Raw genomic sequence first — 27734 nt, 5'->3', positions numbered from 1 at the left:
TTCTTTTTTCGTGCCTAGAGGTCCAATTGTATAAATGCATCACTAAGGTTAATCATTTGGGGCTGCTGGTCATTAGCTCTTCATAGCCATATTCCCTTTCAGTGCCCTCTAAACTCACTGAAACACAATTGCTAAACAATTTCCAACATCACAATCATCGTAGAAGAGTAAGATCATCTTTTTTGTAGAAGATCTTCATTGTAGAAGAGTAAGGTCATCTAAGGACCTCCTAAGTACAAGTTTGAAACCAGGTGAAATGAGTCCAGCGGATTATTGATGGTCCAAGTTTTTATGGTCTCTTCATCTCTCTTCATTTTTCCCTTAAGAAATATATTTCAAATGGACCAGAAACTAAGGTCACTTTATCAGGCACTGAACTATAATAACAGGACATGGTAATTTGCCATTTTTGACTTGGATTTCTACCAGTCAACATCTTTATTATTCCAAATAATTTATAACAATAGTCCTTGATTCAGTTCTGCTGAAAGTTCACCTTGTATTTAAAAAAACAAAAAACAAAAAACAAAATCACATCTGATATTTATGCAGTAATTTCTTAGTTGCCATTTTCAAGGTAAAGAACAAGTGTCTTGGGGCGCCTGGGTGGCTCAGTGGGTTAAGCCGCTGAACTTCGGCTCAGGTCATGATCTCAGGGTCCTGGGATCGAGTCCCGCATCGGGCTCTCTGCTCAGCAGGGAGCCTGCTTCCCTCTCTCTCTCTCTGCCTGCCTCTCCGTCTACTTGTGATTTCTCTCTGTCAAATAAATAAATTTTAAAAAAAAGAACAAGTGTCTTGAGTTCCATATGGGGCTTATTCTCTAATGTTGTAACACTAAAGAACTTGAATACATTATTATTTTTATCTTTATTGGGCCCACTGTCCCTTATCCCATATGGAGTGTGACTTTTTGCCTAAATTAGTTACTATGTGCATTTCAATAAGAACGGAAAATTATTCAGAAAAAAAATGCTTCAGTGATTATCACTAAAAATCCTTTTTTCAAGTGACATTTTTCATTGTGCTCTCATATATGCTTACTTTATTTTATTTTTTCATTCTAGTCTATTTATTCCATTTTTTTGCTTACTACAGATATCCCTGATCCTCCAGTGGCACCAAATGTGACAGAGGTGGGAGATGACTGGTGCATCATGAACTGGGAGCCTCCTGCCTATGATGGAGGGTCCCCAATCTTAGGTAACTACGTTAGTCTGTCCATGGAACTGCCAGTGGAGTTGGAATCCTTTTTATGCTGATTAGTATAGAGGGCCTTTTAAAAACTGCATTTAGAAGAAGACCTATCATACTGTGACTTTAAATATCCATTCAAATTGAAATGTATGTTGGAATTCTCTGTAAGTACTTGCAATTTAAATAACTCTGATAACTCTAATATTATCTGACTGCCTATTCTTTTTTTGTTTGACATTTACATTTAATATCCAATTTTGCAACATCTATAAGTCTAACTTTAAATTGTCCTAGTCAGCAAATGTCTACTTCCATAGAACTATGTCTATGAAGAAATTTCTTTTAGAGATAAATACTTAGAAGAATTTGCTTCCCCTATGGAACAAGAATTTTTCCTACTTGAAACTCATAAAACTGGTCATTTCCCTCTTCTTACCTACACTCTTGGGACTCGGAGCCAAATCTATTACTCAACTAAGGGAATGGTATAAGTTTCTACAGTTTACATATCTGTGATTTGTTTTTCTTTCTTCTCTTCTTATACAATTTTATTGTATTATTTTTAATATTTTAATATTATATTCTTTTTATCCATGTCCTATAACATTAATGTTTATATTCCCTATTATCTCTCTCAAACAACTGATGGGATAAGGTGGCTTAAAAATATATGCATACCTAACTACTTCACTTAAGTGCTGAGAATATGAGAAATTTTAAGAATTCTAACACCTGACAAAGTTTAATTTTGGAGACCATGGAAAAACCTCAATTTCCACTTTGTGTCACTTGCAGGATACTTTATTGAGAGGAAGAAGAAACAAAGCTCCAGATGGATGAGGCTAAATTTTGATCTCTGCAAAGAAACAACTTTTGAGCCTAAGAAGATGATTGAAGGTGTGGCCTATGAGGTCCGCATCTTTGCGGTCAATGCCATTGGCATCTCCAAGCCCAGTATGCCCTCCAAGCCTTTTGTTCCTTTGGGTGAGTCAAGAGAGATGCGTCTCTGTCATGCAGATCACTGCGCTGGCTTGTGACTGCTCCATTCCCACCTCTAAATGGAGCACACCTGGAAGCTTCTTAGAGTGGTGGGTGAGCAGAAGGTTGGAGGCAGTTAGGGACAATTTTCTAAGAAACTGAAAAACAAGTTTGGTAGAGTTGAATGTCTTCATAATGTAGACCCTGGAATTTATTACCAAAATTCCAGTGAGAGCTGTAGGTGGCTCTGGAGTCTGCTTTCCTCTTCAGGCACTTATCTGAGCCCAATGACACAGGACCACTCCCCATGTGTCCTGAAGGTATAACCCAGCACCTACCTAGGTGTAAGCATTGTAACTCAAACAGAGACCACTTCAACAAAGCACACTTGAAAACTAGTCTCTTTGCTTTACGATCACACCTTAAATGTTACCTATTGATCCAACAAAGTCACTTCTTTATGTTTTATTTTTTAAGATTTTATTCATTTATATGAGAGAGAGAGAGAGATGACAAGTAGGCAGAGTAGCAGGAAGGGGGGGGGAGCAGGCCCCCTGCTGAGCAGAGAGCTCCATGATTCGGAGCTTGATTCCAGGACCCTGAGACCATGACCCGAGCCGAAAGCAGAGGCTTAACCTACTGAGCCACCCAGGCACCCCAAAGTCAGTTCTTTAAAGACAAATAAACCAAGAGAAAATGTCCACACTCTTTTATGGTAGTGAAGTCCTTCTTTCAATGGAAAGGAGATTTAGTGCAAGAGTTTGCACTTTAAAGTTAGAAGGTTCTGGGAAAATTTACTCTGGATTATTAGATCTCATTTGGCTTTTTTCAACTTCCTTGGGCTTCCCAGCCTCCCTCGCCAATCCAAACTGGAGGGAAAGTGTGGCAGCATTTCTAAAAATTTCTATGCCTGGCAAATCTTTGCCTTCCACACAGTATAGGCTTGAGGAGTCTTCACTGAATTTTATTAAGACATGGATGGGCCTTCTATGTACATACTTATTTGTATCGTAGTTCATTTTATTACAGCTTATGCAGTAACACCATAGTTAATGTCTTCTGTTTCTCTCTCTCTCTCTCTCTCTTTTTTTTATCTCCAAAGCTGTAACTAGCCCTCCTACCCTTCTGACCGTTGACTCTGTAACTGACAACACTGTCACGATGAAGTGGCGGCCCCCAGACCAGATTGGTGCGGCGGGTTTAGATGGCTATGTGCTAGAGTATTGCTTTGAAGGAAGTAAGTACAACTGGTAGTTAAAATGAATACCATCATCAATAGGTGAGATACGCTCCTCCTCTTTCTTTTGTTGTTCGTTCTTGGGAAATCTCCTTCCGCAGAAAATGACAATAGGTAAAGGTCATCCTTCTAACATGGATTAAAAACTTAGTCCTTCTTTGGTACTCGATGCTAACAAATGGAGATCTCAAAAGTATCCTAGCTAGTCTACCAGATCAGACAACATGATAGGTCTAAGACGTAAGAGTAAGGGAGTCTGACAAAACTTCAGGGATTTCCACCTCTTGAATTTGAGTGTTAAAATTGTACCAAGCAAAATAAAAGTCTAGTTAGGATGAAACGAATTAGAATTCTAAACCCTATACTAAGCAGAGGTCAGCTATCAAAAGCGCTGCCTATTTCTGGGTAACAAAGAGAGATCATATTTGGCTAGTTGGTGATCATCCCCTACCTTCCTAAAGAAAAAAAAAAAGAAGAATTAAGGATCTCTTTCAGTGCTTAGAGAAAGCAGCATTAAACCCCAGAGAGTGTATTCAATAGATTTGACATGTGACAGAACTTGTCTCTGTATGGGAAATTGAATCACTTAAATTTAAGAGGAGAAGAGAAACAGTGCCCTCCCCAAAATGTTGATAGAAAAAGAGAAATGACACAAGAAAATATGGGCCAGAGTGTACCTAAAACCAAAAATGATGTAAAGTTCACTGTGTTTTTTGATTTCCTACTTGACATGATTTGAAAATTGGCGAATAAAACTACCCCTGTTTGAACTCGGGTTCCGCTCTAGATGACGGGAGGTAGGTTAACAGTCCACCCGGGAAGCGTGTTCCTATCTCCATAAATGATAGGCCAAGACAACCTCTGAGGAAACTCTTTGGATCCCAAACTTTAATATGGATCTTACATGAAGGACAGAAACTACAGAGCACATTTGAGAAATCAGGAATGTGAACATAAAGCACCTTTCCAGGAGGAAAACCTCTATGGAAAAGAAACTTCGTATGAAGAAACAACTGCTGAAAAGGAAATCCTAGGCCCCTGGATCGGGACATCCCTCGAAATGAGCACCACTGGTGGCTGTTGTGGTTGCGGGGGAACAAGAAGGGGGGTGGGGGAGGGGCAAGGCATCCGGGAACAGTTCCATTTTCATTTGCTTGGCTCCCAGAACACTCTGCTTGATTTCTCCAGGGCTTAGAAAGCCACTAACCAAAACCAGTGGGGACATTATGAGAAAGTTCCCAGGTATCCCCGTGTGGGAGTGGGGTAGTGTCACTAATGCAACAGATAGATTCTTGAGCGCTTCAAAATAAGTGTTATGGCCATTCCATCCCTCCTCCCCACCCCATTTCAAAAAAATCCTGAGTAATCCACTCTGTTATTTATATCACCCCCAGCAGCAAAATCTCCCAATCTTACATGTGATGTGGCTGCTGAGCACGAACATTTGTGTACGTATGAAACAGAGCAAATTCTTTACTCTTTTCTTTCTGATAGGTTTAAAAAGTAAGAAGATACAGCAAAATGATAGATGGCTGTCATTTTGATGTTACCCACCTTAGATAAAATACAACGAAGTGTATTTTACATAATTTTGTGTGTGGTCTGTGTAGATATATATGTATATGCGTTTATACATATATATATGTACACAGTCATTATTATGTATCTATTTTGCCACATAACATTTTGGAATTAGCTTTCTATGGAAGTTCTTTCATAACGTGTATATCTTTCTTCTTGCAGTCTTTTCTTTCTTTATGTGGCTGCCCTATTCTTCATTCTTTTTAATGGCTGTTGTCCTCCAGACTAATTTTCTGTAGTGTTTAATGCTTTTAGATATGTCAGGTTTTATTCTGTAAGAAAATTCGTTCTTTTATAAGATCGTGTGTTGGTTTTGAGTCTGCCTTTCTCTTGTTTTTTGGGTTTTGGTTTTTTGTTTTTTTAATGCCTGCAGCACATTACTCTTCTTTGTTGTCTTCCTTCACACTAGCTCTTTCTTTTCTTTCTTAAAAATTCTCCTCGTGTATCAAGTAACTTTCGTATTCCTTCCCCATCTCTCCGACACCATTTTCTTTCGTTTTCCTCAATAAAAGTGGTTCAGATGTGAAGGGATGGGCTATTTTTTCTTCCCCTCTGATCTTGTTTCGTCCTGTTTTCTCTTGAAATTTCTCCTTTACTAGGTCTTTACTCTTTCAAGCACATTTTCTGTCTCCTATTTTCACTTTCTCATCAACTGTCTCTTCACTATGAAAATACCAGCACAGTAGCTCCCAATCTGACCATTGGCTTAAAGATGTATCTCTTTTTTGATGTCCTATTGAAATTTTAAAATTTTTATCAGTCCATATGCCCTTGCAGCCACCAGGATATTCTGTCTCCCTGTTCCTTCTCCCTGATACTTCTAGAAGGGATGGAATCAGAGAGAGGAGAAGGTTCCGTGGGCTTCCAATCCCCTGCTCCTCTCCTGAGAAACTAGAAAGGCATCATCCCAAACCAGTGGGGTGTCCTCACGACCAGTCCAGGAGCCAGCGACATTCCCTCCACCCCATGCGAAACTCAGGGACCCAGGCAGACTCCATTTGTTTTCTTGACTGCAGAACCCATTGCCATGGCAATGGGGGGAGCTGCCTCCAGAGCTGCTGGGAAGACAGAGTTGACTTTATCATGAGTGCCCTCACTCCCAGCCTGTGACGATTGAACCCCGTGGTGGAAGCACTATGTTCCCTGGGTACCTGGGAGGACCCTCCCAGGCGGAGGGGGCAGGAACAGGTCAAAGAACAGACTGTTCCACTGTGTGCTGCTCCTCTGTGGAGTCCAAGACCTGCTCCTCTTTTCTCTTCAGGGTCTTGCTTTGTTCCTCTCTATCTCTTGTTCCCACAGCTGGAAGTGCCCAGCCTCTTTTCTCCTCCTCTTCTCTGTGGCAGGTGCCTCAGGACAAAAACCGTAGTCTGAACAGAGCAGGCTGTGGCTCTCCTGAGGAACTCCCCCCTCCCTAATGTGTTTGGTCTCTTCCGTCACTGCTCTGAAGACAAATATCTTTGCATACTTTGCATACTTTACTAACAGAGAATGCTGACTACTGATACGATATTCTTCTGGTGTGAAAGTGGGTGTCTTTAATTAATTTTAATGACGGATTCTCAAAGGTACATCAGCAAAACAGTCTGATGAAAATGGGGAGGCTGCATATGATCTACCAGGTAAAGTATTCTATCAAAGCTTTCGAACTTTTTTACTTACGATAAAAGTTTCTGGGAATGTTCCATGACCAGGCATGAAGTATACCTACCACCCACACACAAAAAAGCCCCTAGAGATCAAGGGAGTGGGTGGGCAGTGAATTAATAATGTGGAATACAAACTTTCTCTCCCTTCCCCCCCACTGAGGGCATAATGCATACAAACTTTTAGAAGGTGAAATATTTGCAAACCCCTCTCTTGCTGTTATAGACAAAGCCTACCAAAACCTTTTAAAAATATCAACATTTTTGATCAAGGTAAAAAGAAGAATGCCAATTCCTTAAGAGGTCTTGGCTCCTACCCAAGCTGTGTTTCCTTTTTACCATGGATATTAGCTTCTTGTCTTCATAAATGGGAGCATGATCAGACTCCCGGGGCCCATAATAGTGCCTCATAATAAAAGACCAGCTAAGATGAAACAGAGAGATTATGTGACCATAAAGGTCTGTGTCTCTCATTCATAAGAATAGCATTTTCGTTTTCCAAAGTTGAACATGTATAGGTGGCTAAATGTCATGACTATGTCAATCCTTATAAAACTGAATTGGAATAAAACTGCTACAAAACTCTTGGGGACAGTTACTATGATTCAGAATACTCCAGTATCACTTTAATTTCCTGAATCACAGTAACTGTCCCCAAGAATTCAGGATACTCTAGTATCATGGTATCTTGAATAAGAGGTTTTTCAGAAATAGCAGAATCTGATGATCCTTCTTCCTGTCATTTACATTAGCCATTCGAGACCATTTTTCATTTAAATATGAAAAATGCTCACCCATGTAGTATGACTCCAGACCAAAAACGTATTTCCTCCAACTGATTTAATTATGAGTCAAATGCTAGTTTGGAGCCGACTGTACCAGTTAGGGTGATTTCTTTCACTAAATACCATTTCTCCTTGTTTTCTTTCTCTTTTGTGGGTTTTAGCCGAAGATTGGATAGTTGCAAACACAGATTTGATTGACAAGACCAAGTTCACCATCACAGGTCTGCCTACAGATGCAAAGATCTTTGTGCGTGTGAAGGCTGTGAACGCTGCAGGCGCCAGCGAGCCCAAGTACTACTCCCAGCCCATTCTGGTGAAGGAAATCATAGGTAGGTAGGCAAGACTTTTAGAATTTTGTCTCCATTTCCAACATCACTTGGTTTTATGTTCTAACCCCCTTTTTTCTCAAACCTTTCTGTTTTGCTATCGCTCCTTTGATGTATAGTCAGTGCCCCTCTGGAAGTTAGGAATGAACGAAACATCTCCTTTCCACCAGTGTGGAGGTCAGTATTTGCAACTCGGTACAAGGACCAGTTAGTTAACCTCACCAGATCCCGTGAGCCCACTCTGGCTGAGCTGCCGATTTCCACTAAAGAGAGGGAGCATGAATGCAGCAGGGCACACAGCAACAACATGGCTCCGACGGGTCTGCGAGGCCAGAACCATCTTCATAATGAAATGAACACGTTAGTTGCCCTTTTCAGTGTTTGGCATCTGCCCTGGTGATGCACAAGTGATGGATCCGCACAGACTCAGTCAGTGCCATCAAACTCTGCTAGTTATTTCTGTCTTCCTCACCACCTTGAACTTGTAGTTATAGTTAAAAAGCCAGCTTTGCCTCTGCATGTTCTTTTTGTTTTTTTTTTTTTTAAGATTTTATTTATTTATTTGAGAGAGCGAGAGAGATAGCGTGAGCAGGGGGAGGGGTAGAGGAGAGAGAGAACAAGGTGGGGCTCAATCCCAGGACTCCAGGATCATGACCTGAGCCGAAGGCAGATGCTTAACTGACTGAGCCACCCAGGTGGCCCACCTTGGCATGTGCTTGATGAAGCATAAAAATTATTAATTCATTATGCCTTGGTCCTCAAGGACACATTTTTCCTATGTTTATGTAGCAATGAAATGCAAAAGATGTACAGAGGCCTTACACTGCATATTGCAGTGCAATGGTTGTCTCTAGAATAGCACTTGTGTGACTGAGTGAGAGGCTGAGCTAGTGACCGTTCTCAGAAAATTCTATTTTTACTTGAAAAAGAAATGACTGGCTATTTGGCAGGTATTTTGTAGAAAATGAAAGCGATGAGGCTATCACTTCAAATAAAACAAGTTACAGTATTTGTTGTCAGCGTTTCAGTGAAAAAAAATAAGCTTTTAGGGAAAAATTAGAATTTTGGAAAACTTATATCCACCCCCATAGACTTAACTGCTCTCAACACTTATAACTGTTCTCATTAAATAGGCAGTGATATTAATGGATGTAATTTTTTTGATATTGAATAATGGAATGTGTCAGCATCTGGAAGTTCTACATAATTTGGTGAAGCAATATTTCCCAAATGACAAATACATGTTAAAAACATGCATCAGTACAATGTATATTAAAAATGTAAGCTAGACCAATGGATTTTAATGTAACAGAGTGTGAAAAGTTAATTGAAATAGTTTCAGATTCCACATTTTCCCTCACCTTTAAGAAATTACAATTTATCGGGGTGCCTGGATGGTTCAGTGGGTTAAAGCCTCTGTCTTCGGCTCAGGTCATGATCTCAGAGTCCTGGGATCGAGCCCCGCATCAGGTTCTCTGCTCAGCGGGGAGCCTGCTTCCTCCTCTCTCTGCCTGCCTCTCTGCCTACTTGTGATTTCTATCTCTCTGTCAAATAAATAAATAAAACTTTAAAAAAATTATAATTTATCATGTTTTAGTTTAGAGTCAAAAAGGAATATCCAAAATTGTCTAAAAAGCTTATTAGAATATTTCTTCAGTCTGTGGGAAGCCAGATATTCTTCACTAAATGACTTCAACTTATGGAACATATTGAAGTCAAATTGAAGGCAGGAAGAAGTTGGAGATTGCAGATCTCCTCTATTAAGTCAGACATTAAGCAGACTTGCTTAAATAGAAACTAATGCCATTAAAATGTTATTTATGTTTTTATTTTTACATGAATAACTAAATATTTCAAATATCCTGTTTTACTTTCTAATAGGGCAAGTACTGATATAGACGGCACACATAAACAAAAGCTGAGAAATTGCTTTTTTGAGAGCGATCCTTAATAATGTTTAAGAGTATAATAGAATACTGAGACAACATGTCTGAGAGTTGCCGCTTCAGGGGAAAGAACACTGGACGGGGGCCTGGGTATCTGGGTTCTAGACCATGTTCTGCCACAGACTCATGTTGTGGCTGCCTGAAACCTTTTAGAAGTGAGTTATGGGATAGATGTTTGGGTGGTTGGTTGGGTGAATGGATGGATGAATGGTTGGGTGAAAGAAAACATGAAGCTTGCACATTTTCTTAGTGGATTCTAGAGACAGCCTATGTAAGTTGAATCCTGTTTCCATCGTGTGTTAGCCGTGTGACCTCAGGCAAGAGACTTGATCTTCCTGGAGCCTTAATTTCTTCATCTGCAAATCGGGGATAATAATAGCACCTGACCCATCAAGAGGCTCTGAGGATTAAATACATGGATCCATGTTGCTGCTTAATAGAATGCTTGTCACGTAATAAGCTCTCCATATGTGTTAGCTTTTATTGTGATGATTGTTTAGTTTACTGCAGAATCTGGCTGAGTTTTTTTTTCCTCATTTGTAAAGTTAGGGAGCTAGGGGATCTCCAAGTTCTCTTCCAGCCCCAACATTCAGTAGTCATCATCATTGTCACCATCATCATCATCATCTCCTAAAGTTTATTGAGCACTTATTATTCTCAACTATTATGCTAAATGCTTTACGTGGATAACCTTATTTAATCCTCCCAAGAGTCATACAAATTAGATGCATTCATCATGCTGATTTTATGGAAGAAAAGTCTGAAACCAGAATTCCTATATATTAGATCTAAGACTCAAACGCAGATCTTGGACTCCGAAGTCCACACTCCTGAGCATGGGCTCTTAAGGCTAACTCAGCTTCCAATCCTGGCTGTGTCACCAAGGGCAAGTTACCTAACCTCTTATCCTCCTGTTTCCTTTTTTTTTTTTTTAATTTTATTTATTTATTTGAGAGAGAGAGTGAGAGAGAGCACGAGAGGGGTGAAAGTCAGAGGGAGAAGCAGAGTCCCCGTGGAGTTGGGAGGCTGATACAGGACTCAATCCCGGGACTCCAGGATCATGACCTAAGCCGAAAGCAGTCACTTAATCAACTGAGCCACCCAGGGTCCCTCTGTTTCTTTATCACGAAGTAAAACAGTACCTATCCTACAGGGTGTCCTTGAGTTTGAAATCATGAAAATACACATGGAAAGTATTTTGTCCAGTGTCTGTCACATACTACGCCTTCAAATGATGAGAACTGCTTCATCCTTGTGAGTCTACAGGCTTTTGACTCTCTGCTTCTGATGGGTTTGCAACAACATATCCTAGTACTTTATGGTGGTTAATTAACCAACATCAGTACATGTGGGCTACAGCCACCTCTTGTGTGTCTTATAGCCACACAGGGAGAGAGTTAGTATCCACTTGCAACAGAACTACCCAAATAACAAGTGCTACGTGCTTAAACTCTTTTGTTTCGTTTTGTTTTGTTTTGTTTTTTTCTGGTGAGAAAAAATGAGCAGTCCTACCAACCAATGTGGTGCCTATAGATCTTTTGTGGAATGTTCACTGGAGAATATTCTCGCTGTTAGAACCTATGAAAAATATATCAAAGGTCCTAAGAGAAAATTTGCTGTTTTTCTCTAACATTGTTTTAGACTTCTAATGACTGTAAAAAAGGGAAGTTACCATAAATTCAAGGAGGTCAAGGGTAAATTCTGTTGAGTCAAACTATGCAAACATCTCTATTGAGTCAAACTATGCAAACATCTCTGAAAAAAAAATGTTTAGAACTAAAGTTACTGTACATGATCTGGTAATGGCACATCTGAGATTTTCCTGTAGAGACATCAGCGCAAGTATATCCCAGTGAGTATTATGCCAGTGTGCTTCTGTAAGGCTATTTCCCGTATACCCTACTGATCACAAAATTATACTATTCTACTTTCACTCAGAGCCTCCAAAGATTCGCATCCCAAGGCACCTGAAGCAGACTTATATCCGCAGAGTTGGTGAAGCTGTCAATCTGGTTATACCTTTCCAGGTAATAACTCAGGGATATTTATTTTCTTTTTTCAGTGCTGGGATGTTTAAGAAGTAGAAAGTTACTCTAGCACTTAAACTCATGCTGATTCAGGATTTCTTCAGGGGGAAAATAGATAAATAACACAAGAGATATGGAGAGTGAGTAAACAATCCTGTGCTTGATGAGAAAACTATGAAACTGATAGATACTCCTTCTCCATGAGATGAATGATACCTAGGTTGGACCGGTCTGAAGCTCAGGGACTATGGTTGGGCAGAGAGGAAATAGCAAGGAGATGCCCAAATAAGAAAAGCTTAAAGCTTCTGGCCCTGCACATCTGTGATAAAACTAATCTTCATTTTAAGTGAAGCTCTTGGTATAACATTCAGGAAAACAACATGTACTTACTTCCCATAATCAAGCCAAAGGAAGAGGGATAACTGAATGTTGAAATCTAGAGGCCACTAACTGAAAGATGCAAACATTGTTAAATCATTGCTCCAGCAAAAGAATCTGTTGTTTACAAGATTAACCAGACCTCACCTACAATAATAATTTTGGTCTGGTACACACACACACACACACACACATACTGCACCACCACCCCATGGACTCTTTTTATGCCTCTAGCCAGCACTGTTCAATAGAATTTTCTACAATGATGGAAATGTTTTGTAGCATCAATGTCCAACGTGGTGGCCACCAACCAGATATGACCATTGAGCACTTGAAATGTGGTACTTGAAACTAGTGCAACTGGGAAGGTTAATTTTTCATTTTCCTTAATTTTTTTTAAAGAGTTTATTTATTTGACAGACAGAGATCTCAAGTAGGCAGAGAGACAGGCTCTCTGTCGAGCAGGGAGCCCGATGTGGGACTCGATCCCAGTACCCTGAGATCATGACCTAAGCCGAAGGCAGAGGCTTAACCCACTGAGCCACCAGGTGTCCCTCATTTTCCTTAATTTTAATTAGCTTTAGTTTAAATAGCCATGTGTAGCTTGTGGCTCTTCTCTCAGAAAGCATGGCTCTTGAATTAGAATTTAGGTTTCTGCACACATTTGAATACACACAGAGCTCATTCAAACCCAGGATCCCATGACAAGCAAGCTAGAGGAGAGCCATTTGGGCCTCCCTTATTGCACTTGGAGTTATAGCTTAGAAGAGGCAGTTGCCTTCTACATGCAGTTTGTGAAATCAGAAGGAAAGCCAAGGAAGATGCAAGTCCTTTATCCAAAAAGTGAGGATAATGATACTTATTATCTTGCTGTGAAGATTAAAGGAAATATTAAACATCATGTACCTAGTGTAGTGCTTGCACAAAGAATGCAGACAATAGGCAATATGGGTATCACTGTTTCTGCCACAGTTGCTAACCACCAGACTATCTCCAACTTTGCCTAGAATGGGGTAAGCAACTGTCATTTTTTGTAACGCTGAAAAAAAAAGTCTTGAGACCATCTGATTTCCCTCCCCCTCTACTTTTTCTGTCTTTTTAGGGAAAACCAAGACCAGAAGTAACTTGGAAGAAGGATGGTGCAGAAATTGATAAGAATCAAATAAACATTCGTAACTCTGAGACTGATACAATCATATTTATCAGAAAAGCAGAGAGGAGCCACTCTGGGAAATATGATATGCAAGTCAAGGTGGACAAATACGAAGAAACTGCATCAATCGATATACAGATCGTTGGTAGGTTTGAAAGAAAGAAGTAGAATGTTCTGTCGAAGCAGTATTTGGTCTTGTCATTAAGGCAAAAGTAAGAATTTTTATTAAATTCTTTTTCTAGAATTAGAAAATATAGGTAAATTGGTAACATTAGTACTTCAAAATAATTTTTTACTGACTGAAAATACTAATCATTGGAGACTTAGGGCATACATGTTAAAGAAAATTAATGCACATACTTTTAGTATGAAACATGTGTACTGCTTCATAATCCACTTCTCTCTTATTCTGTTTCTCATCTCCTTGGTGACAAAATATTTTCTGTTTTGAATTCTTGCATTTTTTTATGACTATAGTAGATTCTAGACACAATTTACATGTTTCCTACTACACCTAAAATTTGCTAATAATAAAGTTTTAATGGAGAATGAAAAGTTTTTATTAAGTGTAAGGAAGATATACCTAAATAGTTAAACACTAAATTGGTTGATCCTGTAAGGCTAGATACTCACTCATTTGTCCAAATAATAAATAAGTGTAGTTCTCCTGTCTAGAGTTAAGGGAATAGATGGAGGATGTCTAACAGATGGACCCTTCTCACTTGCTATCATTTTTGCCATGTCAAGAAATACATTTAAGAGCAGTGCTATAGAAGACTTGTTTCCAGTCATTTTTATTATCATATTTCAGCAAATTTGATGAAACTAGGGGCTTTCTCACCAAAGGAGCAACTTCCTGTGGCAGATTGGATAAAAGTTCATGCCCTTTAAATTAAGTACTCTCTTCCTACCAGCTAAACTTTCTTGATTTTTTGTTAAGTTGAGAAGAGTGTTGAGGCTGCCCTGTGCCCTTGGATCTGACTGGGCTCCATTGTAACGGGAGCCTGCGTGGGAGGGTCTGGAAGAGGGATGCCCTCTGAAACATACAAAAGAAATTTTCTTTTCTACTTTGCCATGTAGGTACTTTATCAGGTAGTTATAGTGTTTGGGCCATTGATTGCACACTCAAAGTGCTCAACGAATAATGATTTTCATTCTAATTATTTTACTAATTCCAAATTTATGTTGGCAGAGAGATAAAACAAGTTTTCCTCATGCCCATTAAAGGTATCTTTTGGGTATAACAGAGGAACCCACTCACAGGCTGTGGCCTGCCTCTGAGCCTCTCACCAAATACCAGAGATGCTTGGCCCAAATGGGCTGTTATGATTTGGAGTCCCAAGTCAGCTCACATTTCCCATTAGGCAGGGTAGCCTTGTGCTTCATGGCCAGTAGCCTGTCCTTGGAGGGATGACTAATGAAGTTTCATTTAAATTTTCTTTTCAAAATCCATTTCTTTCCATGAAGATGAAAGTCAAGAGTTTTTAGAGAAGCTTAGCTGGAGTGCATTTCATTACTCTGATGTTTAAGAATGATGAAGGGAGGGGCGCCTGGGTGTCTCAGTGGTTAAAGCCTCTGCCTTCAGCTCAGGTCATGATTCCAGGGTCCTGGGATCGAGCCCCACATCGGGCTCTTTGCTCAGCGGGAAGCCAGCTTCCTCCACTCTCTCTCTTCCTGCCTCTCTGCGTACTTGAGATCTCTGTCAGATGAATAAATAAAATCTTTAAAAAAAAATGATGAAGGAAATGTGGGTAGAAATGCAAGGAAGGATGGATATTTCAAATATCCTTCTGTAATGAGGTACAGCGGTCCCCTCTATCGATGGAGACATGTTCCCAGATGTCTAAAACCACAGGTAGTACCAAACCCTATATATGCTATACTTTGTCTTCTACACCCATACCTGTGATAAAGTTCAATTTATAAATTAGGCACAGTAAGAGATTAACAACAATAACTAGTAATAAAACAGATCAAGTATAACCATATACTGTAATAAAAGTTAATGTGGTCTCTCTCACAAAATATCTCATTGTACTATACTTACCCTTTTTCTGATGATGATGTGAGATGATAAAATGCCTACATGATGACATGAAGTGAGGTGAATGACGATGATGCAGGCATTGGGACATAGTGTTAGGCTACCATTGACCTTCTGATGTTATGTCAGAAGGAGGTGCATCTGCTTCTGGACCTCACTTGTCAGCAGAAAGCAAAAGTGCTGTTAAGGAGGGACCCACTGCAGAAGTTGAGAGGGAAAATGATCTTACAGTGATGCCATGAATTCATCTTATAGACCGTCCAGGTCCACCTCAAATGGTGAAGATTGAGGATGTCTGGGGAGAGAATGTTGCTCTATCATGGACACCACCAAAGGATGATGGAAATGCAGCCATCACAGGGTACACAATCCAGAAGGCTGACAAGAAGAGTATGGTAAGGTCTGGCTTTCTCTGGTTCAGCAGCAACAGAATCACATTTTATCAGAGGTGAAGGTGGGGCATGAGGTCCTCTATGGTGAGGAATGTGTGGGGGGCATGGGTAAACAATGTGGCCTCATGGAAAGGATAAAGCCTTAGGAGTCACAGAGAGTTGGATTTGAATCCCAGTATTGCCACTTAAGAGCACATGTACATGGACAGTCACTTAACTTCTTTGATCTCCATTTTCCTCATCTATAAAATAGCGACATGAATACTTAACTTTGCTTGGTTATTGTGGGGCTAAAACAATATAAAGCAGCTGGCACAATGCTCAATGGAACTTAATTCATTTGTTCACCAAATATTTACTCACTCTGGATTCTAACTCAAATTTAATCGGTGCAACACTTTCTCCTTATAAGATAAAATGTTGCGTAACATGGACAGAAAGACATCAGTTAGAAAAGAGGGATTCTAAAGGGAACAGTGTGTGTAAAGGTCCTGAAGAGGGGAGGAGCTTAGTGTGTTTCAGAAGTCAGAGTATGAGTTAGTATTAGCTATATTTTATCGCTGAGGAAGCTGAGGCTCAGAAAGGATAAATGACTTGCTCAAGATCACCAGATTTTTAAAAATGTTAAAGTCTAGGTGTTCCTGCATCAGAATCCATCCACTACACCCTACTACTGCCCTACTTGTAAGTGAATGAATGAATAAATGACTGTTGGACACACAATGGCATAGAGCCATTTTTCATTCTTACAGGAAGAGTAAAGTATCATACTCAATGATGTAGATAGGAAGTCATTCGGCAACTACACCAGTAGATCTCAGTAAGAACTTCAGTTATGAAGTCACATCAGATTGTAATTTTATGACCTAAGTTATGAAAGGGAGAAGGTTTTGTTTGGCCCTTGTTTGGACCTTGCCTCTTGTTTGGACCTTGGCCCAGATACTGGCAGTGAATCCAGGGGTACCGTGGTTCTTATAGAGGGTCCTTCAAGCACTGCCCTCTCCCCGACCCCCAACATACTTGCTCAGTGTTTGTCTTCTTAGATATTCAGTCAACTCCAGATGAACCAGGACTTTCCCAATGCTTCATGTACCTGAGTTGTACCCGGCAACAGGGGCTGATCCCTAACCCCTGCACTCCTGTGTGTCTGTTGCATTTCAGCAGGGACAGACCTAGAGGCCAAACAATGCTCCCTCTGCCCAGTGTAAGTCCCAGGAGATCACCACACCATTGCCTCACTGTGGCTACAGGTGCTATTCTTCACTTAAATTCCTATTGTCACTCATCACTTCATAAACACTGTTTTCATTGGGTGTGCCAACACATTAATTTACTCATTTATTTACTATGTGTTGAGCACTGTTCTAGCTGCTGGATTGGGAAAAAAAAGAAAAGATCACTCATAATCTAGGCAAGAAGAAAGACATCACAGTATCACATGATAGAATAATACACCAAATGTTGGAATAAATGTTGGAATAAAGTGCTTTGGGAATAAAGGAAGGCATAACTAAATTTGTCTGGTGTCTTAAAAATATCCAAAAATACAGAAATAATGATGGCCCCTAAAAATTCTGAGAAAAATCCTTCTCCTTTATGAACTTTCTGTCATAAAATATATTTTCTCAATTAGTGATACTAAACATACATGCGGCAAGGTGGTTCTTTACTGGTTGCAAGATAAACTTTGAGATCACTATGTTTCTCAGGATGATGAGAAAATAATTGAAAAGAAAATTACTTGTTTGGGTTCTCATTCATTTGTTCAAGTATCCAATAAACAATTATTTTTTGCACAGTACCCATTATGTGCCAGGTATTCTAATAGGCCCTGGAGATACAGGAGTGAGAAGAAAAGTCTGTCTTTACCTTGATGGTGTGTTCATTTCAGTGAAGGAGGTAGAGACTAAACAAGTAAAATAGTAAATATATAATGTAATTTAAAGTAGCAGTTTCTATTAAAAAAAAGAAAAAAGCCTCGCCAGGTTAAGGTGATAGCCTAGAGTGGTTGGAGGGGAAACAATTAAGAAGGAGGTAATATCTGAGCAAAGACCTGGAAGGCAAATTTATTGGGTGATATTAATTTTTCTCTAGTGATTTAATGTCATCTCTTCCTCAGAATAGGTAAGTTTAAATTAAAATTCTTTAATTAGGGGCACCTGGGTGGCTTAGTTGGCTAAGAGACTACCTTCGGCTCAGGTCGTGGTCCTGGAGTCCTGGCACGGAGTCCTGCATCAGGCTCCCTGCTTAGCAGGGAGTCTGCTTCTCCCTCTGCCCTTCCCCCTCTCATGCTCCCTCTCTCTCAAATTAAAAAAAAAAAAAAAGAAACTTACAATATTATATAATTAGACTTCATTATGCAAGAGATAGGTGACAGACACTATATACTTACGAAGGAAATATAAAGGTAGGAGTTGACATCTATGATTATGCATCTAATATGCAAATGAAGATTAAATTATACATAGTCAAGTATAAGTCTGTTGTAAAGTATAAACAAATTAAATGTATGTCATTATTACTCTCAATATAAAAATCAGTGCTATTTTTCTTTTAGTTAATGAAACATCCCTGTTATTTATTCTGATCAACCGTAGGAATAGTTGTGTATTTTTAGATGATTTTTCTCAAACAAACTTTTTTCCCCCATAGGAATGGTTCACTGTCATTGAGCATTATCACCGAACCAATGCCACCATTACGGAACTGGTCATAGGAAATGAATATTATTTCCGGGTCTTTGCTGAAAATATGTGTGGCCTCAGTGAGGATGCAACAATGACTAAAGAGAGCGCTGTGATTGCCAAGGATGGTGAGTTAGCAGTAGACTGGTTTAAAGGGGGTTCTCATTTCAGTTTGTGGGAGTGAGAAGCATTTTCCTTTTTTTTTTTTTTTAAAGAGAGTCTTCACTACATAGGCATGGTTGATTAAATCACTGGTCTTTGTGATTAAACACAAGCTCCAGCCCCTTTCCTGCCTCTGGGATTCTGGGGATGGGGCTGAGAGTTTGAACCCACTAATCACAGGGCTGGGTTTCTCTGGCAACTAATCCCCATCCTTGGGTCCAAAGGTCACCTCATTAATGTAAAAAAGACCCCTTTACAACTCCCCTCACTTAGGAAATTCTAAGGATTTTAGGAGCTCTGTGCCAGAAATGTGGCCAGAAGACCAAATATCTACTTCTTATTATAAATCACCATATCACAACTAGACATCTGGAAACCTCAGTTTTCCATGACTAGATGGAAAGGCCTGGAAGAAGAGATGTGATGAATGGGAATTCTGAAACTGATAAACACACATTTTTAAATTGCAGTAAAAATATTCAAGCAAAATGTTCATTTTATCAGTAAAATATTTAAATTTTTAATATTGCATTTTTTTTTAAATGCAAGCTTAATTCATTCCAGTTTCTGGGCTGTGGGCCTAGAAATGGCTCAAGTTATAGACATCGGAATTTATTTCAAATTAGCCACTCTCCTTAAAACCCTTGCTCATTGCGTTCACATTAAAGCACACTGTTGATCAAAATACTGACACCAAATTCTTCTCAATATTTCTTTCAGTCTCAGAGGACCACACTGGCTTTCTGTCCCAGGTGGGATTGACTATCTCTTTGTACCCTTCAGAATGAATGTAGTATGATATTCACCCACGTTTTTACATGTTTTTTTTTTTTTTTTAAGCTCAGGGGAATTTTAATCATGAGTAAAGTATGCCAAGAATAATATATTCTCAGGCCAATTTGTATATTCCTCATTGTTTCTAAGGTAAAATCTACAAAAATCCAGTGTATGAAGATTTCGATTTCACAGAGGCACCCATGTTTACTCAGCCTTTGGTTAACACCTATGCTGTGGCTGGTTACAATGCTACCCTGAACTGCAGTGTGAGAGGAAATCCTAAGGTACCTTATGTTTGGGGTGTTTTTTTTGTTTTGTTTTGTTTTGTTTTGGGTTTTTTTTGCACATTAGTGAAATTTAAGAATTAGTCTCAAATTCCCTTTTTTTATATTAGACACAGTATTATTGTGGGTAATAATATAAACTGACTTTCCAAGTGTTACTGTGTCTTTCTCTGGGATAGGAAGAAGGTACAGCATTATGGTGTTGGTGGCTAATTAAATCCACCATTTAAATATAGTAATAAAATCTGTTTATATTTCTTTACTAACTAAAGGATACCTACTAAGAAAAAACAAAAACACTAATTCTTAAAAGAGCTGAAAGTTAAGGAAATGAACGTAGTATCATTTTACCTGAAAAATTAGGTGGTAATGTAAATTCATCAAATTCTCTGAAACAGATTAAAGCAAATAATGATGATATTATAATGCAAGACAGAATTTAAAATGTGCTGGGATAAGGATACAGAGTACCCAGAAAGAAGAAATCACATCTGATTGAAGAGATTTAGAAAGGTTTTAAGGTTTCTTATTGGTATTTGAAAAAAAAATGAAATATTGAATGCTGCTCATAGAGATATCTATTCCTAGGTGGCACTGTGGGAAAAGTGCCCTAGAATTTGTAAAAATTGCAAAGTGGCATTTTTCCTGCATTATACCATGAGCAGGAACAGAGAAGTCAAGGAAGAAGGTAGACTGAGGATGAGAGGAAGATCCTGAATTCATGCTTAGTTGGAAGTAACATGGATATATCCAAATGGGAACGACCAGGAGGGAGAGGGGCGGTTCACCAGAGCTTAGGAGAAAGGCCAGGACTGTGACTCTTGATTTGGAAGCCTCCCACCTCTTGGAGCTGAAGCTCTAGAAAGGATACCACTGAGGAAAGACAGTAGTGAGTGAAATGGCAAAGTCCAAGGTATAATCCTCAGTGAACCATCCCATTTGAAAGGAGGAAGGTGATAGTATGAAGGAGACAGAGAAGGAAGTCTCTAGGGTCTGAACAGGGCAAAAGCGTAAAAAAGGTGGAAGAGAGAACATGAAGAGTACATATTTACCAAAGGAAGGAGAAGACAATATGGGAAGGGAGAAGGAGGGTCAAGGGTATCAAATATAATTCAGAGGCCCAGGAGAATAGAGTCGTCTTCCTGGGTGACTGACTGGTCCTTACTGATCTTGCATTATCTGAAGTGGACCCATTCTACTGGATGATCAGTAGAGGTGTTTGAGGAGAGATAAAATGGTGGGGAGGCATAAGCAGCACATAAAGAATTAGAAAAGAATGTCAGGAAAAGGAAGTGAAGAAAATCAGATGGTTAGGATACCCTATGGGGATTCTCTGAAAAGTGCCCAGCAGTATACATTCTTCAGGACGAGCTGACTTCAGGGACCTGTGGCTCAAATTGAAATGCTTCTGAAGAAGCATTTGGGAAGAGAGCCCCAGAGCGGTCCTCTGAACAAGTCTGGCTTGCTTCTTCAGAACTTCTCATACATCTTCTTGCCAAGCAATAAGAAGAATTTCATTTGAGAGAAACAATGCTCAAGCAGATGTGGATTCTTCTTAGATGTACTTTCTTTCTAAGCTATTCTTTAAAATCTGGTCCCCTGTTTTAATGGTCTCTTATTACAGTAGGTACTGATATGTTCTGACCTATTTACTTACTTCAATCTTCAGCCCAAAATAACCTGGATGAAAAACAAAGTTGCTATTGTGGATGACCCAAGGTACAGGATGTTCAGCAACCAAGGGGTCTGTACTCTGGAGATTCGCAAGCCCAGCCCCTATGATGGAGGCACTTACTGCTGCAAAGCAGTCAATGACCTTGGGACTGTGGAGATCGAATGCAAATTGGAGGTGAAAGGTATGAGTTTGAAGATCTCATGTATAGACTAAAATGAAAGAAAATGATTTGATTATTGCCCTTACTGCAAAATCCAAATTGTTTGCTAAAATGTCTAGGGGTGGCAGGGGACGAGGAAAGAGAATTCTGGGAGAGAAGACATTATTCCATACTGCACTCACTCTGATTTATTTGAGTAGACTTATTTTCATCTCTTGTAGTTCTTATTAACTAAAGGAATATTAATTTCAGTGGAATGGTAGTATGTGTATGGTAGAGTGGGAGTGAATAAAGTTAGTGAGATATGACTTTGGTGATATAACCTATATTAGAAAAAAAGTCTAGTGTAAAAACCCATCTAATGAAACTACAATTAAAGGCTTTGTACTATTTTTAATTAGTTTACTATTTTGTGAAACCTTTAATATATATATGGGTAAGTTTGCTAATTTAGTGTTTACTATTGCACATATAGAATATAGCATAACCATATTATAATCAGTTGCCTTTAAAAATCACATTAGAGAATTTCCATTTATAGGTATGCATTTATACTAGTTTATAGAAGTTTTGCAACTAATGTAAACCAAGAAAACATGTAAGGATTAATTGGTAGAAAAGTCTCAGAACAACCTGTCATCTTAATGAGTTTTTGTAGTAATTGAGTTTAATTTTTATACTGAAGTTTTTTCTTGACAATCAAAACCTATTTTGGGATACCATGAGAACTCCTACAGATGTCAGAGTCCCTGTTATGAGATAATGGGTGACATGATCCAAATGTCTTTTTTCTTTTTCTTGTTATATTTTCTTGTTTATATTTTATTGTTTTATGATAACCAAAATCTTTATTTTTTTATACCTCTCTGTAATGAAATTATGATCCAAAAATCAGAAAGATAACTTTGTAAATATCTATTTAGAAAAAATAGTAAATACTTAAGATAATAATGTAAGAAAGAGGTTTTAGTCCTTAGTCTAGTATAAGTATAAAAAGTTATTTGTTGAAAAAAAATTTTTATAACAAAAAACTGTTTTCTTTCTGCTATGATTTCTGTCCATCCTCAAGTAATACAGTATGGTAGATTCATGACTGAACAAGAGGAAATTTTTTTATTTTTTCTCTCAAATATAAAACAATAATATTCTTAGAAAATGTCAAATGTGACTATTGAGATAGTGTTTACAAGTTTAAATATTATTTTAGCTGTTTACTAGCTCTAAATGCAGTTAACAGTTGCAGATATATCTGGTTTCTCAACTCCTAGCCTTATTATTTTCAAGGTATTGTTGGTACTTACGTCTCAATATTCAATAAAGAACAACAACAAAAAAAGCCCAGTACCAGGTCTGCATGCTTTGAAAATAAACACATGTTGCTATTGATATAAAATGATTATTTCACAAATGGTTTACCATTTGGAGTCCTCCGTAGTAACAAATAATATTGTACATATGGATGATATATCCTTTATAATAATTGTATAGTAAGTTGTATAGGGATTGCATTTAATAATACAAGTAATGTACCTTGTATGAAAGTTCATGATAAAGTATCAACTGTGCTGTGTTGGTCAACACTTTTGGTCCTACGAGTAAAGCCAAGATTGTTGATCATCAGATTGTTATCTGATAATAGGTGATTTGAATCAAGTTAATCTGAGAAAAAAAAAAGGTAAGAATATCAACTGAGAATAAATAAATACTGGTACAAATATTCTAATTCTACAGTGATATATCAAGGAGTAAATACCCCTGGACAACCAGTCTTCCTGGAGGGGCAGCAACAGGTTTTAAAAGTTCATATCCCACTGGATATTTCTACTTTCTGTTCCATTCCTCTTACATGAAATCGCACTTTGCATGTAAAGCTTGACTTTCTCATTTGCTTTTCATTGTATTTCTTAGCAGCTCATGGCATACGGTGTTTATGCCATGAACAGGAAGGCCAAATTATTCAAGGATATTGATTAATGTAGGCACTGTGTTTTGTCAGGAAACTAAGTACCATACCACACATCTCCATAAATAAAGCCAGAAAGCTACATTTGAAAATGACCTCATGGTAGACATCAGATGATTAAAACTTGGGACTCAGTGTCAGTTCTTTAATATTTTCATTTTTTGAATGTAGAGAAATACGACCTTCCTTTAAGATAGTTTCCTTGGATTCATGTTAAGTTCAGAAGACTAACGTTTTTAAATTGTTAAGTGGTAGAAAAGAGTTCTGGACATTTTTTTTGGAGAGAGGACACAAGAAATTTGGAAATTTTTGGATCCAATATTTAGAAACTTTCGTAGTTAAGATTTCTGATGAAAAACTTACCAGTAGCTTACCAGTACCAACTTACCCATCTATCTTTTGGGCACTTTGGATATTTTCATAGGATTAGAATTATTTTATATATTTATGAACTTGAAAGAAAATTCCAGGCCCTATTACTAAGTGTATTAAGCAGTAAATGAGTCCTATCCTGTATGTATAATACACTCCCATTTGGAAGAACGAGTTAAGTTTTTTGGGCCTGGGTAAGCAAACTGATGTAAACTCTAATGATGTAAATAATTAGATGCCCGAGTTTACAATTCCTAGAGAAAATGTCAGCTTACAAAAGATGACAGAATTAGGGCTCTTTCTTTAAGGTTTGGTAGATTAAACATAGAGTCACTTTCTAGTCTAAGTTTGTTTAAGCCTTGTGTTTATTTAGATCATATATAACCAGTTCAGAATATTACAGATACGCTAGTCTAATATACCTACTTGATAATTTTGCCTTGTAGAATTTCAACATATATATATGTGCACTAATGCTTTGTCTATTGTCTCTGTTTTTCTTTTGTTGAAAAACACAATATATATATGTTGTAGGTTTTTTTTTTTTTTAAGCTAATGGTTTGGAAGCTCTTAGCATAAATATTCAGTGTACAATCAGATTGGCTTTGTCACCTGTTCAGGCAAAGTGGTTGTGCATATTAATAAGTGTTTTACATATTAATGATCCTTTTGAAGTGACTGGATCCCTGCCCTTCATTCCACGCGCTTCTATTTCCCTCCATCTTTCACATGACTAAGGATTAATGAAATCACCTCATCATAATTGTGACTATAATTTCATCCAACAAGCACTCAACTTTGTTTTTAGAACTTTATTAATGCTTACAACTCTCTCTCTCTCTTTCTCTCTCTTTCCCTTAGTCGTAGCACAGTAAGGATTTTTGAATGTATATTACCATCTAAGGTAAGCTTTCATATGGTTTTGGCATATGAAGCTTATGACTATCATAAGCCATACAAAGCCTGTAGAGTATGGCATGATTTTCATTATGTAATCCAATGAAAATAGACTTTTTAAAATCTCTAACTTTGTAGTTTTAATTTGTATTTAAGTATCTTGAAATTAACAGCTAGTACTTATTCATCACAACAATCTCCTGTTGACATGGAGCAAGTTGCCTAATGAAGTAGAGCATGAATTAAAGCATTTAATGTAGATGAAAATGATACCCAAGCATTCTGAACGCTTTGCATCAAGGAATGGACATGTACATAAGTGGCATCATTTCTATAAATATGTGATTTGAATTTTTTTTTTAAAAAAGGAGAATGACTTTCCCAAATTTGCATTAAATAAGTTTTAAGAATGTTCAAATGGCATGCTGTTTTTGCCTGGACGTGAATTTATTAGTAAGTAGTAAAGCACTTCCTTAAAGGACCAAGAATTTTTATGGTTTCATGGGTTCTCTTGTGAGGGATAATTTTTTTTTTTAATGTAATTGAGAAACCTGGAAGGTAAGTTTGAAATATTAGTAGGTGTTTCACCTTCAGAAGGTATTGGATGGATTTTACTCTTTTTAACAAAATCTTCCCAGTTTTTGCACGTTTGACAGGATATAAATAGCCAAAGTTAGAGGAGTGGTCCCTTTTTTCTTCTCCAATGTGCTTGACTAGGAATTCTTTGTACTTAACTAAAAAAAAAATATTAACAAGGGCAGCTGGATGGCTCAGTCAGTTAGGTATCTGACTCTTGATTTCTGCTCAGGTCATGATCTCAGGGTCATGAGATACATCCCCACATCCAACTCCGCGCTCAGCACAGAGTCTGCTTGAGATTCTCTCCTTCTCCCTCTGCCCCCTTCCCCTGCCCATGCTCTAAAATAAATAAAATCTTTAAAAAAGAAAAAAAAAGAACATTAACAACAAACAGGAAACAGATCTTTCCACTGATTCATAACGTGGCTTGCATTTATCTGCCATTCAGTCAGAAGGCTTAAATCATCTGTAGAAGAATCCTAAAACCTCTCCAAGAGTAATAGATACTTTCCAACCAGTCAGGAATTCCAACTAAGATTGAATAATAGCAGGGAACAAAAAACTGCTGTGGGTCTGCTGGGAACTTACTTTCCCTTCTAGTTGCCAAGTGCTTTAAATTTTAAATGTACTAAACCCAGAAGACTTCCAAGTAGGGGCTGAATGAATCTTTGTAACTAACTGGAACATAATTAGTCACATTTCTAAGCAGCTAGTCAGGAAGTAGTAGTTAAGTAATCTTTCATGTAGATGGTTTTGACTTTGCCTTTTCCTCTCTGTCCTCTCTAGGTGGCCTTTCCTTCTGCAGGCTCCTCTTGCAAGGTGTGCCTCCTAACATAATTGATTCATATTTGCGAGACTTGCAATCAAGCAATCCCGAGGAATACTAAGGGCATGGGCCCTGCCTCCCTACACGCCACTGCTTTGAAATCTGGTTGCAATGAGAAAGCATTTTCTGTTTTTCTACCAGGCACTCAAGTGTGGTCGTTTTCTTTCCTCCTGATATTGAAGAAAAAAATGTTTGCACGGATTGCTTAATTAAAAATTGCATACAAAATTTCATTTGAAGTCAGATTTTTGGTCATTATTGCCTGTGCTTGGTCACTGTACTTTACCAAAAAAAGCAAGCTATACAATTAGCAAAAGCAGTCATTTTAGTTTAAAATTGTAGGCTGTAAATGCTTTATTTTTTACAGAATAAAAACACATTGTATGGGGTGTCTGGGTGGCTCAGTTGGTTAAGCGACTGCCTTCAACTCAGGTCATGATCCTGGAGTCCTGGGATGGAGCCCCATGTTGGGCTCCCTGCTCAGTGGGGAGTCTCCTTCTCCCTCTGACCCTCTCTGCTTTCATGCTCCCTCTCTCTTATTCTCTCTCTCTCTCTCTCTCTGGCTCTTGCTCTCACTCTCAAATAAATAAATAATATTTTTTAAAAAGCTCACAGACATATATCGTACAATACAGCACAGATTCTGAAAACCCTCTCTTTTCTTGATCGAGGAGATTTTTCTAAGCAAAACAAGGCTGTTTATTTCACACAATCCTGCTTAACACCAGTGGATCTGTACCCTCTTTCCCATTTGAATTCACTGCAAGACTTCATAAAGTCTTTCAGGTGAGTTTTCTCAATGGAAGGGAAAATATATTCAATAAATGGTACAATAAATTTGAAGTGTTTATGATGAGGTGACAGAGTGCTCATTTATGTGTCTGGGATTATGTGCTCAGACAGAACTCAGGACAAAAGAGTGGAAGCTGGGGTGCTACCCAACTTGGGCCTGACCTTCATTGGTTTCTGGTGGGGCCTCCTGGCTGAGTGCATCAGGGCTCCTGCCAAACAGCTAGTTATGGTGACAGAGAGCTACTGCAGACTACAGAGAAATTACAGATTTAGAGTTTGCTAATGGCATCCTTTCCAACTGATGGAGACCGTCAAAATATGGAAGTTGAGAAACAGCTATAGGAGCTCATCATCTTCTTGGTGCCTTCCTGTCACTCTTTCTGACTTCCTAGAGAAAGTTTCTGTTCAGGGAATGGAATGCAGTGTGAGTAGGTCACTTCACGGCTATTGTTTATTCCCTCACCTCCCCCCATTTCTTCCTTTTGGTCTTTTGTGCTAGGAGTTAAATACATTGTGACCTGCAGATGGGCCCATAGCATTCTGGGACAGCATTTTAAGATATCTGCTCTGCTTCCTTTCCAGATTAGGCCTGGGAAGTTGTGGTGGTCATGCTCCTGGGTTGATGAGGGTTTCATCAAGGAAAGGAATGGATGATCTAGGTAGTTGTAGTACCTTAGGAACCAGCAAGGGAAAACTCGTGTTCTTGTCCAAACTCTGGCCTCTTCTGTTCTGGTGGGTTGGTGATCTTGGCTTACTGGTTGTTAAGAGTATTAGCTATCATCCCATATGCTCAATAATTGTGAAACAGTAATGTGTGCGACCGCAATGTAAATATCCATTTTAATCAGAAAATTATTGCACATTATTTTATGTAAAAGA

The 27734-nt window shown here is 38.5% G+C and overlaps 1 protein-coding gene across 1 annotated transcript in view; it reads left to right on the top strand.

The window, feature by feature from the left end:
- The window catches only part of MYBPC1 (myosin binding protein C1), a gene marked incomplete at its 5' end in the record, with an annotated part of 60615 nt that extends 34372 nt beyond the window's left edge, over nucleotides 1-26243 (top strand). Inside the window, 12 exons of the mRNA XM_059404642.1 lie at nucleotides 1096-1200; nucleotides 1990-2178; nucleotides 3275-3409; nucleotides 6556-6609; nucleotides 7580-7747; nucleotides 11629-11717; nucleotides 13198-13393; nucleotides 15548-15687; nucleotides 18337-18496; nucleotides 19455-19591; nucleotides 21261-21447; nucleotides 26024-26243. Of these exons, the coding sequence (XP_059260625.1) occupies nucleotides 1096-1200; nucleotides 1990-2178; nucleotides 3275-3409; nucleotides 6556-6609; nucleotides 7580-7747; nucleotides 11629-11717; nucleotides 13198-13393; nucleotides 15548-15687; nucleotides 18337-18496; nucleotides 19455-19591; nucleotides 21261-21447; nucleotides 26024-26124 (1661 nt within the window). The remainder of the gene's footprint in view (nucleotides 1-1095; nucleotides 1201-1989; nucleotides 2179-3274; nucleotides 3410-6555; nucleotides 6610-7579; nucleotides 7748-11628; nucleotides 11718-13197; nucleotides 13394-15547; nucleotides 15688-18336; nucleotides 18497-19454; nucleotides 19592-21260; nucleotides 21448-26023) is intronic.
- Between the last annotated feature and the right edge of the window lie 1491 nt (nucleotides 26244-27734).

Source organism: Mustela nigripes, chromosome 6, assembly GCF_022355385.1.
Source record: "Mustela nigripes isolate SB6536 chromosome 6, MUSNIG.SB6536, whole genome shotgun sequence".
NCBI classification, from domain to species: Eukaryota; Metazoa; Chordata; class Mammalia; order Carnivora; family Mustelidae; genus Mustela; species Mustela nigripes.
Note: the sequence above shows the minus strand (reverse complement) of the source record. Positions and strands in the feature narration are given on the sequence as shown.